This window comes from Manis pentadactyla, chromosome 10 (assembly GCF_030020395.1).
Source record: "Manis pentadactyla isolate mManPen7 chromosome 10, mManPen7.hap1, whole genome shotgun sequence".
In the NCBI taxonomy this organism is placed as follows: domain Eukaryota; kingdom Metazoa; phylum Chordata; class Mammalia; order Pholidota; family Manidae; genus Manis; species Manis pentadactyla.
The window spans coordinates 70448860-70463213 of record NC_080028.1 but is presented as its reverse complement, the minus strand read 5'-3'; the positions used below and the strand labels follow the sequence as shown (position 1 = coordinate 70463213).

Below are 14354 nucleotides of genomic sequence, written 5' to 3'. Positions count from 1 at the left end.
ACACAGTAACTTTGGTCATTTCTTATTGCTGTGAACCCAACTTACCTACATGCCCAATGAATACTACATTTACATGTTCCTTCTTAGGAGCACCTGGCGTTGCAACCACAGATTTGGGTTTTAGTATCTCCTCTTCCTCCTCCATCATCTCCTGGGCACTTTCCTCTGGGGGCCTTCCACCTCCCAAGGAGCCACCCACTGGCTCTGCTTCACTGATGTCTTCTTTGTGTTCCCATGATTCTTCTGGGGACATTTCTGTCTCCCCATTTTCTACTGAAATAAGGTATTTTAACTCAGTATTCTGGTAAAATATTTAGAGTCTATACTTTAAAACACAGATGCTTTCAAACAACAAATATAACTTTGCATATTTAGTTAGAGTTTCCAATATCTAGTGACACATAGGAAAGTATCTTTCACAACAGAAATGGATAATAGCTTTCAAGCTGGCCTCACTGCTGACACCAGAGCTCTGACTCAGAGACTACGAGAGATTGCTATTTTTATAAAGCTTCATTTCATAAGGACAAACAAAATGTGAACAGGAGATGTATCATTCATAACAGCCCAGTAACTCCAGCGTCAAAATGCCCTGGCAATGGAAAAAGGTAAAGTTTAAAACCAGAACACAGGATTTAGGGGCTCTTTTCTTTTCCCTCTACAAGTAATATATTTGGTATCAACTTTTTGGAAATATAAAACCCTTAAAAGTAAGAAAGTTACAAAAAGGAAGGAATTTCTCACAAAGTAAATGGAACAAGTACAACTATTTAAACTGACTAGCATTCTTCCACCCAATTCCTCTATATTGACAACTACTAAATTTATCACGGCATGGTTAATCCAAACACAAAGATTCAATGTCAGTGTTAAATGTAGGCATTACAATAATCATAACACTTACATGTGCACCTTAAATCTTGAGAGTGAGTTTCATAATACTGTATTCATATGGTCAGAAATTTTCTTACCAACAGGTTCTGAAAGTTCCATGCTAACAACTGAATTTGAACCTAGACAAGAAATTGAGATATAATACATATTTACAAAACAATATTTAGCTTTATACACTACAGACAAGTTAAATGTTTTCTCAATTAGATATTCAAAGAGTCATATTATAGATGCTTACCTTCACACAATTGGTCCTCTTGAGAAGGTTCCAGAGGTGCTATTTAATAGAAATAAGTTCTATTAAAAATTGAAACTATACATCTATTTTATTTATGTTCTAAAATACACTAAAAACGTAAGTTCAATAACCCAACAAAAATCTCAATAGTCCAGACCTAACTAATGGCAACTAACTCAGGTTTTCAAACTATAAGTCTGTTTAACCTACTTCTAAAAATCTGCCAATCACAGCCAATTTTGAATCCTTGTAGTAACTGAAATGTACTCATAAAAGTATGTTTATTCTCATATTTTGCTTCAGAAACTTTTCTGTCATATATTTAAAGATTATTCGGCAGCATACACAGATCAGATTAATGATTTTGTTCAACAAAGACACATTACTTCTCTAGTTTCTCTTGGTAGCTGTAGTCAAAGAAGGCTATGATTAGCCCTTTTAAAATTCTACAATCATACATGTTTTACCATCAAGATCCTTGAATAAATTCTATTTGATACCAATAAAGTAAAAAGGACAGTCGTATAAAGTCCCTGAAATGTGTATGGGCCCTTGCAACATCTCAGAAAGGATGATTAAAATGACACTGGCTTTGTCTCTCTACTAGAATTCTAAGATCAAGCAACAATCCAGTTTCCACAATTGTCACACTGAAAATCTACTTATGATATCACTGAAAGAGATGTATGAGAAATATATACTGATACTTAAATGTTTAAGTTTCTTTTTATATCTGAAAGCCTAATGATACTCTGGTATGAAAGTGCCCTTGCTTTAAAGAATCTCCAAGATGCAAAAAAGACACTGAACAATTTGAAGTCACATAAATCCTGCACACCAATAAACAGTGAATTCATAATCTGCCAAAGTTATATTTAAAATCACTCCCCTGGAGTGTTAAGACCTGTAAGTCAAGAAAAGTTTTGGGCCCAATCTTCTATAATATGAAGTAGTGAAGAAAGGAGTTTCTTGCCCCTGAAAGGTAAAGGGCAACCAAGATCTCTTGAGAAGTGACATGCTTAGTTTCACCGCTGCAGATGATCCTACACAGTGGTATTTGGATGACCTTAGAATGGAAAGGCACCTCAGCCAGCAACACCAGCATGGCTCCCACCACGGCGCAGTGCAGCTGGAGAGGAGAGGCTAAGCATAGAGGTAACAGGGGCGACACTGGACAGGTGCAGGAAGGTAGAGTGAAGGGTCTAAGACACCCCAACCTATGCGATTAGCAGGATGTTAACAGAAATGGAAAAAGCGTTTGAAGAACTAGGTTTTGAAGGAACAGTAATTGTACTTCACAAAAGATTTTTTTTTCACTTCCTATTGAAAAGAAAAGTGTACAGGTATAGTAAGGAAAAATCACTCAACTTCCAGAGAAAGTCAGGCAGTGCTAGGTGATCAGGCTGACGTGCGAACCTCAGGATGGAGGAGGCAGCAGACGCTGGTGCTGAGAGGCCAGCACTGGGCTGACTCCTGGCTTTAAAGCCTAGAGTGTCATGTACAAGTTGTGAGAGGCAATTACTTCACTGAATCATGGAAATGACATGCCATCTGCCTGACAGGATTGCTCAGAGTACTGAATGAGAGTATGCATTTGTTTAGTTGCAATTAAAGAACTCCTCACACCTAGGAGATATTCAACAAGTGACTCCCCACTCCCTAATAAGTAATGAGCCATCAGTTCAATTCTATCAACTAACATATACTGCACATCTATTATGGGCCAGACAGGGATAGAAACACTCACAAATCCACACAGTGCTGGAGGCAGGGTTGGAGGTTGTGGCAAGTTACCCTAATCCACTTAAAGTTTTATTGAACCCTCATGTGCGGATTGCTATCTTATTTAACCACCCCCGCCAACCCTATGAAGTAAGCGGTAACTTACCTAACATTCTGACATATTAGAATGGGCTTCTCCAAGTTACACAAATGCCACCTTGCCCTTCCTCAGACAGCCCCTGCTGAAAATCCCTCAGTAAAAGTAAACCGAGTAAGTGATGACACAGGACAGTCAAGCATTGTAAGGCAAGGAAGACGGAGACAATCAGTATGGGGGGCTCTCTCATCACTTATAAGACATCCCAAACTGCAAATGGGCTTTGTAAGACCCAACAGTACACACACCTCAACACCTGGTTCTACAACCAACTCTTAGATTTACAAATACACAATACATGCCTAAGGCTGTAAGGCACCTCTCAGGACAGTGACATCAGTCATAAGACTACCTCTATGGCTGCATAATGCAGCATAATAAAAATCTGTTCATGGTTTTATTTTTCAAAACACCCTAAATTTATAACACATTTGTCTTCAGTTTGTACAGCTTACAGAGGCAGAGACAGGGTCAAGTACAAACAGCAATTAAGTTATTAATATACAAGTAATGATGACATTAAAGGGCCTCCAAATAAGAAGCTGACAATAGTTACCCCAGGATGGAAGAAAAAAGCTTATCCTTGCATTCAGACCACGGATCACGTTACAATTCAAATAGCAATGGTGGCAACATCTGCGAACTGATGTTTTTGGAACAATGAACCAGAAAAATCAAAGATACAGCAACATATTCTTCACATTTTAACTTGTTAGTGTATTTGTACCCAGTCTCTTCTCTCACACACATCTCCAACCCTTTCTCATTCTACTCCTATTATTCATAATATACATCACATCCAGATTTACTCGCTACTAATGTGCATAGGCTTGTAATTCTACCAGGTCCAAAGTCACTTGTTCATGGCTGGCAAACATAACCATTGGGGCTTGATTTCCAAGTCCTGCATGCTTCGTATCTGCTAGTCGAGGAGAAGTTAGTAAACCTCCCAAGGAATGAAATCAGTTTCATATTTTCTAATGGTATCTCCATGTTCAGAATATACATCCTCATCAAGAGCACACCCTCATCAAGTATTCAAAAAAGAACAATTCTAATTAGGTGGGAAAGTTTATCAGAAATGTACTAGTTAATAAAACTGCCATACCTCAAATTAAAAGAAACTAATGCTATTGTTTACAATAAAGGTAGATTAATGAACTGGCTATGATACAAGGTACATTACCAAAAATTTTAAAACAAGTGAAAGATTTTACCAAAAGACAGTCAGGCAACAGAACTGCCTATGGTTTAACACAAATGACAATGTGAATCCTAAAACTGTTACTTAAAATTTGATAATGGTGCAATAAGCCAGACACAAAAGATCACGTGTACAATTCCATTCACATGAAATAATCAGAATAGGTAAATTCATACACTCAGAAAGTAGATTGGTGGTTGCCAAAAGCTGGGAAAAGGGGAGTGTTAAGTGACTGCTTAAAGAGTACGATTTCCTTTGGAGGCGATGAGAATGTTTGGAACCTTGAGGTAGTAAGCTGCACAACGCTGTGAATGTACCAAATGCCACCGAACTGTTCACTTTCAAATGGCTAATTTCATGTCATAGGATTTCACCTCAATTTTTAAAAACACAATTTTTTTTTAAAGATTTGATTATGGATCAAAGCACTTTAACACAGAGACTCTTACTTGGCCAGTTCATGGGTACAGTGAAGGCCACACTAGTGGTGGACTGTGAAAGCCAGGTTTCAATTCAAGTTATATTTTAAATATAATGTCCGGCCAATTCTTAAGGTGCTTAATCCACAGTACATAAATCAGCAATTTAAGTGTGTACTGCTTTAGATATATAAAACTAATCTTTCATCTCTTTACACACAAAACAACAATATGTAAAAGTCATCCTACTTAAATTTCTTAGTCCTGTTAGCTAAATGGTATTCATTATTAATGAATAAAAACTTCAGTGCCCATTGCAAAAGTCACAGTGTCTTACACTACATTGAAGTGAGAAACTGTGTGACAAAATTCTGTCCAATACAAACTTCTGCAATCATGGAAATGTTGTTTCTGTGCAGTGATATGACCATCACTTAGCCACATGTGGCTATTAGGCACTTGAAAGGTGGCCGTGACCAAGGAACTGACTTTTAAATTGAAACATTTAGTTTTAATTAATTTAAAGAGCCATAAGTGCACAGTTCTAGATTCTCTTAAGGAATCTCAATTGTAGTACAAATCTTTCCACTTTTATCCCATCCCCCACCCACCCCATTACCCAGCTTATGATGGCTCTTCTGAGCTCCTCTAGGGTAGGACCCTTCTTGCAGCTGTAAGCACACCCACACACAGATCTCAGTTTTCGTTCCCTAAGACATTAGAAACTTCCAGAATGAGTGTGGTTTTCTGAAATACAGGGCCTTTTCCCATCTCCTGTAAAGTCTCCACAGGCTGAAACGGTGTATGTACCGAGTAAGTTTGTAATTCATTGTGCCTGGACTGCAGCCGTTTCTTTTGGTTTTCAGAGGTCACTAGTTCCTTACAGTCTTATCACTTCAGTTTTCTCACCATCTGTAGCAATCCACCTATATATTTACTGCATTTCCATCAGGGTTCAATAGACTAAAAACAACTTTGTATGTGTCAGTTTTCCAAGAAGGGGTTAGAGAAACAATACTGAAGAGATGCTGAAGTACAATTTGCGTAAGGAACTAAAAATTCTCTAGCACCCAGATGACCACACACTCCCAACCAAATCCGCCTGCCTGAGGTATTTTTCTCCCACAGACAATACTGAAAACCAGTAAAGGCAGACATCACAACCGAACGCCCACACAACACATGAAATGTCCATGGTTTTGCCTTAACTACCTATGCTCTCAAAATAAAAAGGTACAATGCTATAGCGGTGAACAGAGCTGTTTCAAATTATCTCACATTATTTCCTAAAATGTAGGAAGAAGTAATTTCAAAGTAGAGCATTGCCTACTTATCACAATGTCACCGTGCTACTACTGAGAAAGAACAGGGAGGCTGTGCCATAGGCCACAATCTCACGGACTCAGTTTCTGAAAAAGTGTCTCAGCCAAAAAGACCTTTTCATAGCAAATCACAGGGAGAAGACTAGCTGAGTTATTATTACTAGAATAAGCTTTGAAATCAGACGTAGAGTCTAACCCTGGCTCCTCCACTTACTAGGAGATGTCACCTCATTTATTTAGCTTTTCTGAGCCTTAATTTTCTTATCTATAAAAGGACTCAACATAACCTCAAGAGATTGTTGTGAAGGCAAAAGCATATGAAGCAAGTAACTGCTCAATAAGTTTATTATTACAAACTTTTCAAAGCCCCATATTAACAAAACTTTTGAAGAATAAACACAAGAAAGGCAAATTCTAGGGCCTCTCTCAGGAAATCCATGCTGGCTGGTGGTCAAGAGGTTAGCCCCAGGGATGCCCTTCTCCCCAGTCAACAGCACAGTGTAATGGAAAGGGCACTAAGCTAGCAGTTGGCAAACAGATTCCAGACTCCACTGTTGCTGAATCAGAGTCACTGAGTATCTGTAGGCTTCAGTTTCTTTCTCTGACAAGACTGTACTACTGCCAGGGTCACTTCCAGCCCTAACATTCTAAGAACTATTCATTCACTAAAAGCAATGACACACATCCACCTGAGTGGGCTTTCTGTAGAGTAACTAAGATCCACTATGTTTTTCAAACAACCCTAAAACATAGGTTTATTTATAATTTATACCCCATTTACTTCAAAAATGCTGTAGGTGAACTTAAAATACTTTGCAGACAACCAACCATCCAAAGGAGCTGGACACACCACTGAGTAGTACAGTGGCCCACTGTGGTTCTATAGAAACGGTCAACGCAGAAATTGCACCAACAACATTCTAAGGCATGCACTTTCTGCTTGTTTCAAGGCGAGTGGCTTACAATTACCTGATTGGAATGTGGTTTGGATTGGGTGTAACCACTCTTAGGTTAGGCTGGTGAAAGATGCTCAAGAAATCCTTAGTTTCTCTCACCTAGAAAGCAGAATTATGATGGGGAACTGGCTCAACTTGGAGTACTGTGACAACTAGATTTTCTAAAACAAAGTCACTTAGGAAAAAAATACACCTACAGCGTATCCTGCTTTGTTAAAATATACTGAAAACAAGGACACCACTTTTAAGAAGCTTTGGTATGAATCAACAAATGACAGCTTAAAAAGAAGCCTAAGGATGTCAGAATAATCAAGAACTTTCACCTAGTGGCCATATTCTTGCTTCCCAATAATTTAAGAACTGTGAATTTAATGATGAAATTCTTAATTAACATGCCCAATAGACATAACAGTAAATAAAAGGTGCTCCAAAGAGGGTCTATTCTCAATCAAAATTTCATAATGGCAGTAACTCACTGTTAGGTATGAGCACCAAGCAGTGTAAAAAGGTAACTGATGCTCTACTCTAGCAAATTCCTAGCAAGCTGAAATAAAATACCGAAACACAAGAAACGTAAATTTTATGTGAATTATATCTGAACTTAAAAAACACTATGGTATTAACAAAGAACAGGTACCAAAAAATGTATCTCTAGGTTTACGATTAGTATAACAAGATTGAAATGAGTTACAAAGGGCACCTATGAACAAATCCTCTGCTCAGCTTTGAAACCCTCTCAAGCACATTATGTCTTCCATTAGAGTAAATTGGGGGTCTGACTTCTTTCTAGACTCCAGGACTACGATTAATTCATCTTGTGGTGTCACTTCAAGTGCCCGGCACAGTATCCTGCATTATGTAAACACAAAAATGTTTGTTCATTAATTGCTATACATCATTCTGAGCAGAAACCAGACTTACATCTCAAAAAATTCCATTCTAATACTGCTAACTCACCACAAAAGACTATCGAATCCTTTTCATTCCTTTCTCTTCGACTAGAAAAACAGTAATATTTTAACACTTTAAGACATTTCCTCCCCAGCAAACAAAAACAAAACAAGGCTTAAAATTTGTCATCTACTCTACTTCCCTAACTCGCCCTGAGAAATTTTAATCGCTAACTTTTCTTGCAGTACAATTCCAGAGAAGGTGAAAAACAAGGGACAGAAGAAAGCCATGTACAAAAGCTGCAGTAAATAAAAGCTGCTCCAAAGAGGGTCTATTCTCAATCAAAATTTCTTACCAGTTCAAATAGCTGCTCACAAGGAAAGTGCTGGTTCATGTAATACCTTCACTTACTCCCTAAATCCTCACGCTGGAGCCATTGCAAGCATGTAAAATCAGGAAATAAGAGTCCAAATCTAATAATTGGTTAAGTCAAGGTAAGAAGTAACTAGCTAGAAAACGAGGTAGGAAAAGAAATAACACTCCTAGAACAGTATTTTCCCCTCACCTTCTCTGCCTACTTTACTTACTGTCCCACTGAAGACTTTGTTACTGCAGAGATTTCAGTCTCATGGGAAAAGGAAAATCCAGTCAAGAACCTCATCTATCTTCTGTCTAAACTTATCTCTTAGTCAACAGGTATCACTTAAAATCATAATAAAGTCTAAGAGGCCTTCTGAACAAAACAATTATGTAAGATTCTGCACTCTACTCTGGTGACCCTGAAGAGGTCACTTTTGAGACTACTCAGTGATTAACAAGCATCCACCACGTACTAGTGACAGTTGCTTTAACTTTGTGCATATACTAAAAACCACTGAAGCATACACTTAATGGTGAATTCTGTGATATGTGAATTATATCTGTCACTAAAAAAAGAAGAAAATCCCTTCCCCATAAAAAGACATCCATCAAAAACCAAGTACTATGAAACAGAACATTTCTCTTTAAAATTCAGATTCCATAATACAATGTGCTACGTTTTGGAGATAGTTTCTCCTCTGAGGACTGCTGGTTTTATTCTATACTCATTTTTTACTGGCAGAGTTCTGAGAGATGCTAAGGGTGCGATGGTGGAAAGGACACCACACCATTACTAGAGAAGCCTGGATGTTCTACAAGTCCAAGTTCTATGCTCTAAAACTTTTGTGTCCCCCTCAAAAATTCATATGTTGAAATTCTAATGCCCCATGTATTGGACTTAGGTAGGGTTTTTTGGAGGCCGTAAGCCATAACGGCAGAGCCCTGACGAATTTCACAAAACAGCTCTTTTATAAAAGAGGCCCCAGGGGCTCCCTTGCCCCTTCCACCATGTGAGAACAAGAAGCCAGCAATCTGATCTGAGAGAGGGAAGGAGGCCCTCATCTGACCAGGGTGGCACCCTGATCGCGGTCTTCCAGACTCCTGAACTGTGAGGGATAAATTTTGTTGTTTACAAGCTACCCAATCTGTGGTACTGTACTACACAGCAGCCCAAATGGACTAAGACACCAAGTAATCCTGAATTAAATCGCTAAACTTACTTCTCATTCAACAATAAAAAAGAATGAACTGTGTGCAAATTGAAACTCAAAATAAGTACATTCTAGCATAGAAAATGTTTGTTCTCTTACACAGAACCCTTGTCTTCCACATTTTCATTCATTTCAGGACCTCTACTTTAAAGAGTATCACGTAGTCAATTTACTTGGATCCACAGAGAATTGAACTTAAATGAATTACACTTGGTTACACTTAATTTGTATTCTACTTAATCATTCTGTTGGAAACCTGTATTACTTTTTCAGAGAGCTAAGATCAACACCGAATCCCAAGTTTTTACTTAGGAGGCTGGAAACAGGCATAACCACCCAGTAGCCTTCTACTTAAGGTGGATGACACGGTGCAAAAACTAAAACCCAACTAGCCTGTTTTCAGGAGAAACGACAGATATTCATCCTGGACAGGAACACTTAAGAAGTCATTCAGTGTTCTACCTCTAGACTTCCTCCTTCAAGAGCTCTTCCTCCTATACAGCTTAAAAACAGGGACCCACCACAAATTTCAACAAGGGCTTAACAACCAAAGAAAACATGCTCCCCTTGTGTCTATTTCATCACTATAAAAAGCTTGCAACTTTTATGGCTCCCCCTTTGTCAATTTCTAAGGGCAAGTTTCAATTTTTTCTCTGCTTCTTCCATGCATAGTTCTCTGCTACGATGGTGGTACTTTATGGACCTGTATGGGTTCAAACATGCAATCCAACAGTCCCACATCTCTCTGGACCTCAGTTTAGAAACCATTCTTTTCCAAATAGACAACCCTAAAGAGGGCACTTTTTAAAATATGAACTGGCATTTTGTAGAAGCAGTTGACAAAGTCAGTAAGACCAAAATAGTTTGATAAAACTGAAAAAAACTGACCACCAAGTAACAAAGAAAGTACTTTTCTTATAACCGCTTCCTTACATATTTTTACATCTCCACTTCTAACAGTGTCACAGAGAAAAGGATTAAGAATAAACCAGCAAGTTGGCACATGCCAGTAAGAGGAAAGACAGCTCTTCTACCTAACAGGTAAAGCCTAGTCACCCAACAATGTCTACTCCAAATCACTGCTCTGAGGATGGCTGTCCCTGACTCACTGGCTGATGGATGGACAAGCTGGAAATGGAGTTCCAAGTCTAGCCAGAGTGGTGCTGGTGGCTCCAGAGTGAGGAGGGACGGCCAAAATAGAAAAAAGAAAATGGCTGGATAAAAGGAATCTGCATGATAAGGTATGGGGAACCGGGCACTTTTAGGGGTTGGTAAGTGAACTTTATTTAAGTAGGCCAGATGGCTTGATCTAAGCAAAGAAATAAAAGCTAAGCTTTCTTGTTCAAAGGCAAAACATCAAGTAAAATCAAACAACCAAATTCAAACTGTGCTCATATATGTACTTACTTCACAGAAGTACTTCTCCAAACTCTCTGCCTCTACACAGAAAACTGTAGCAAGTTTCTGAAGAAGCTAAACTCCCAGAGCACTTTCATGATGTCCATTTATCTATGAAATACAACGTGGAACTTCAGAGAAATCAACAATCTATTCTCACAAACTGCTAGGAACATCTGTGATCCGGTTCACCAATACCCTGGCTCACCAAGGTACATTCCTTTCTCTCTTTAAGCCAATATTGACAGTTCGTAAAATAAGCACTTTTTTATACAGGGGAGAATAGTTAACTTCACTCATTTGACATTCCCAGAAGATCAGTACCCGAAAGCCTGTCATCCTATCACTTAAGCAGCCCCTAAATACAGAAAGCTTTTTAAAGACCAAACCTGACTTGAAACCACACAAAACATTCTACTAGCTATGGTCAGAATGGCACGTGACAACTATTAAGCTATAATACCAAGTATCTGAACAGACTAATTACTGACACGTGAACATAAAGAGTGACTTACAATACCAAGCAGCCTGAATAAGGTATCCGGTTTTGACACATTTAAAATTCTAAACGTGTCATTAAGGCGAGAAGTCCCACTTAAGAAAAAGGGAAAACAAATCAATGTAGTTTCCTATACACATTATGGGAGGAACTCTTACTTTTGACACTGTGAACTTCACAAGCTTACACAATGCTGAGGACTAAAAGATCTCTGAAGTGATGGCCAACAGTTTCTGCCGGATCACAAGACTGCAATGCATCTTGGGATTCCTTCAGGACACTTCGGTGCCAGATACCCAAAACGTTAATTACAGTTTCAGTAATAGAAGTTGGAGCAAGAAACGCTCTCTCGCCTAGGCATAAGGTGAAGGGAAAAGTTGGGTGCTCGTCCTCCCAGCTCCTCGGGTCTGGCTCGCTCAACGCCCACCCACCTCCTGGCTCCATCTGTCCCACGTCTGGGCCTCGTGGCACTGATGGCCGCCGTCCCCTCTCCGTCCCATACGGTTCTCAGTTCTAGTGGGTAGCTGCGGCCCCCGGGGAAGGGACGGGCTCTAGATCCCTCCCATGTCGCCGACATGCGGCTACCGCTCCTCAAGGCCCTCAGCCACGCCAGGGCGCCCCACCTAGGGCTGCCCGCGCCCGGCACCGCTGTCAGCGCCCCACGTGCCGCCGGGCCTCGAGGCCGCGCGTTCCCCGCCCTGCGGGGCGAGCCGCAGACGCGTCCCCCCACCCCAAGGTGGGCTCCGGCCTCCCGCTCGGCTGCTCCCACGTCCCGGCCCCTTTACCCAAAGGGCCTCCCGCGCCACTGCCGACTCCGTGGTGGTTGGCGCCGGCGCCAGCCGGGGGTGGCGACGGCTGGGCCGGGCCACGCAGGAAGGACAGCACGAACTCGGCGGCGTGGACGTTGGGCACGAAGGGTTTAGCATTGACGTTGAGCTGCCGGCTTAAGGCCGCACTGAGGTGCTCACGCTGGGCCTCGGCGGCCGCCGGCGCCAACGCACGGGCCCGACCCGGGGGCTTCCATGTCCGCCTGGTCCCAGCAGTCGGGCGCTGAGTCCCTGCTGCTCCCGCCGCCGCCGCCGCCACTGCCCGGATCCACGATCGGGGAGGGGCCGCGTGTGTGATGAAGAGAGGGCGGGAAATGGAGGAGGGGGCAACAAGCCGGGGAGGAGCAGGCCGCGCTGACCCGGGGAAGTGGGAGGCAGAAGGGCTGGGGGCTAGCGACAGAGTCCCCGGAGTCGCTGCGGCAGCAGCTCCAGTCCCCACTCCACACTCGCGACAACGGCGGCGGCAGCTCAACCCTGCTCGTGTGGGCCAGCCGATATCCTCCCACCCAACCCAGGCACCTCCAACTGCCTCACCGGCCACCCCACGCCCAGCGCAGATTGACCCTTCGCCGCCACCCTTACCTGAGCCTCGGTAGTTCTCGGCTCCGTTCGTCCCCGCTTCCGGCTATGAAGCACGGCCAAAGACGGAACTACGAGTTCCAACAGGGCCTGCGCGACCCCGCTGCGGTTTTCCCGGGGGCGATGTGAGTCGGAGTTCCGTGGCCTGAAGCAACCGGAAGAGGCTCCGGCTCCTGGCAGGCAGCGCAAAGAGGCGGGGACCTGGTCGCCCTCGCAGCTCCACCTGTCACCGGGTGGGGCAGCGGCAGGGTTCGGTCTTGGCGCGGGTCCGTGCGGGGCCTCTGATCCAGAGCCTTTCAGCCCTCGCCGGCGGTCCACTCTGTCCTGTGAGGCACAGGATGAGGGAAAACCGACAGTAGTTCTACGGGGGGATAAAGCTTTCAACCACTGGACATCCCTTCCTTCCCTTTCACCTGAGCGTTCTCTGTCTCACAGTCTCCCTACCTTCATTCTCTTCCCACCTTTCTTCTCCCCGCCTCGAGCAAGATTTTGTCCTACATTAAGACGCCCAATTTAGAGCGTCTCTCATTTCATGTATTCATTTGGTAGAAGAGACAATAAACCGCAAGACATTATAACTTAACCTACAATGTGGCTGGTAGGGCGCTCGGGTCCAGGCTCAGCGCCAACAGAGGGCATTATTAACTGGAAACCCTTGACGATTCACTGTCTGTTTGACGAGTCTTCCAAACTTTTCCATCCCTTCCTCCTCCCGGCTTTGCAAATTAAACAGGATTGCCATATTCCATGACGTACCCAGCTGTACCCAACTATTAGGGTGAGTTTGGTGCGTCTAGCTTCTTTATGCACCATTAAATGAAGTGGTTTTCTTTTGAATGGCCAGATTTGCTGTAAGTATAACCGCAGTACTTCAATGACTGCATCTCACCGTGACTGGGTGCATTTAGGTAAATATGGGAAAAGCACGAATGAAAGACAAAGATAAATACTTAGACCCAACTGCATGAAGTAGGAAAATAACGTTGCCCTGAGCATCTGTTGTTTTCCTGTAATTCACCCATGTGGAGTCCAAATCAGATAAAAACATTGTCGAGATTTTTCTGCAAGGAGTCTAGACAGAGTGCAACTAACCTTCTAAGAATTACAGAGCAAAGGCTTGGACACATGGAAAAGATGGTTCTTAACTTTATGTTAAGGTCCAAATCTCGATTTAGAGGTGAATTTTATTTTTTAATATTTGTATTTTAAAGATAAAAGGGAATTCAGCTTAATGAGGTAGGTCAAAAACGAAGCTGTCAGGTATGCATTAAAATAAGTCTTACACTAAAGTGGTTTGAAATTGTGTTTAACATTAAACTGGCAATTTTATGGATACTTTAAAAAATACACAACACTTAGGCAACTGTAACTGTAAGGAAACCTCTGTTATAATAGCAAAGCTGGCTGTCAGTGTCTCCTCAGGCCTGTGGTCCATAACCCCTGGAATCTGGACATTGATTTTTCCCTCCAATAATAGATAATGTATTCCTCTGATTAATACAAAGTTCTGGTTACAGCTTATTAATATAGTTCTCTGAAGACCCAATAGAATCTTTCCTAAGAGTGTCCCACTTTCAAATGATTGTCCTCAGATTTACAGAAATATATTAACAATTGACATAAAAATCAGACCTTCATATATGGGAAACCTGCTTTACTCTTGAATTAGTTAATATT

The 14354-nt window shown here is 41.7% G+C and overlaps 1 protein-coding gene across 1 annotated transcript in view; it reads right to left on the bottom strand.

Annotated features, from left to right (window-relative positions):
• Window positions 1-13127, bottom strand: part of LOC130678859 (uncharacterized) — a 32573-nt gene extending 19446 nt beyond the window's left edge. The window contains exons 1-6 of the mRNA XM_057487955.1: window positions 13122-13127; window positions 12768-13001; window positions 12057-12723; window positions 1133-1171; window positions 972-1013; window positions 46-273 (exon numbers count right to left, since the gene is read on the bottom strand). Coding sequence (XP_057343938.1) covers window positions 46-273; window positions 972-1013; window positions 1133-1171; window positions 12057-12723; window positions 12768-13001; window positions 13122-13127 — 1216 coding nt within the window. The remainder of the gene's footprint in view (window positions 1-45; window positions 274-971; window positions 1014-1132; window positions 1172-12056; window positions 12724-12767; window positions 13002-13121) is intronic.
• Window positions 13128-14354: the final 1227 nt, after the last annotated feature.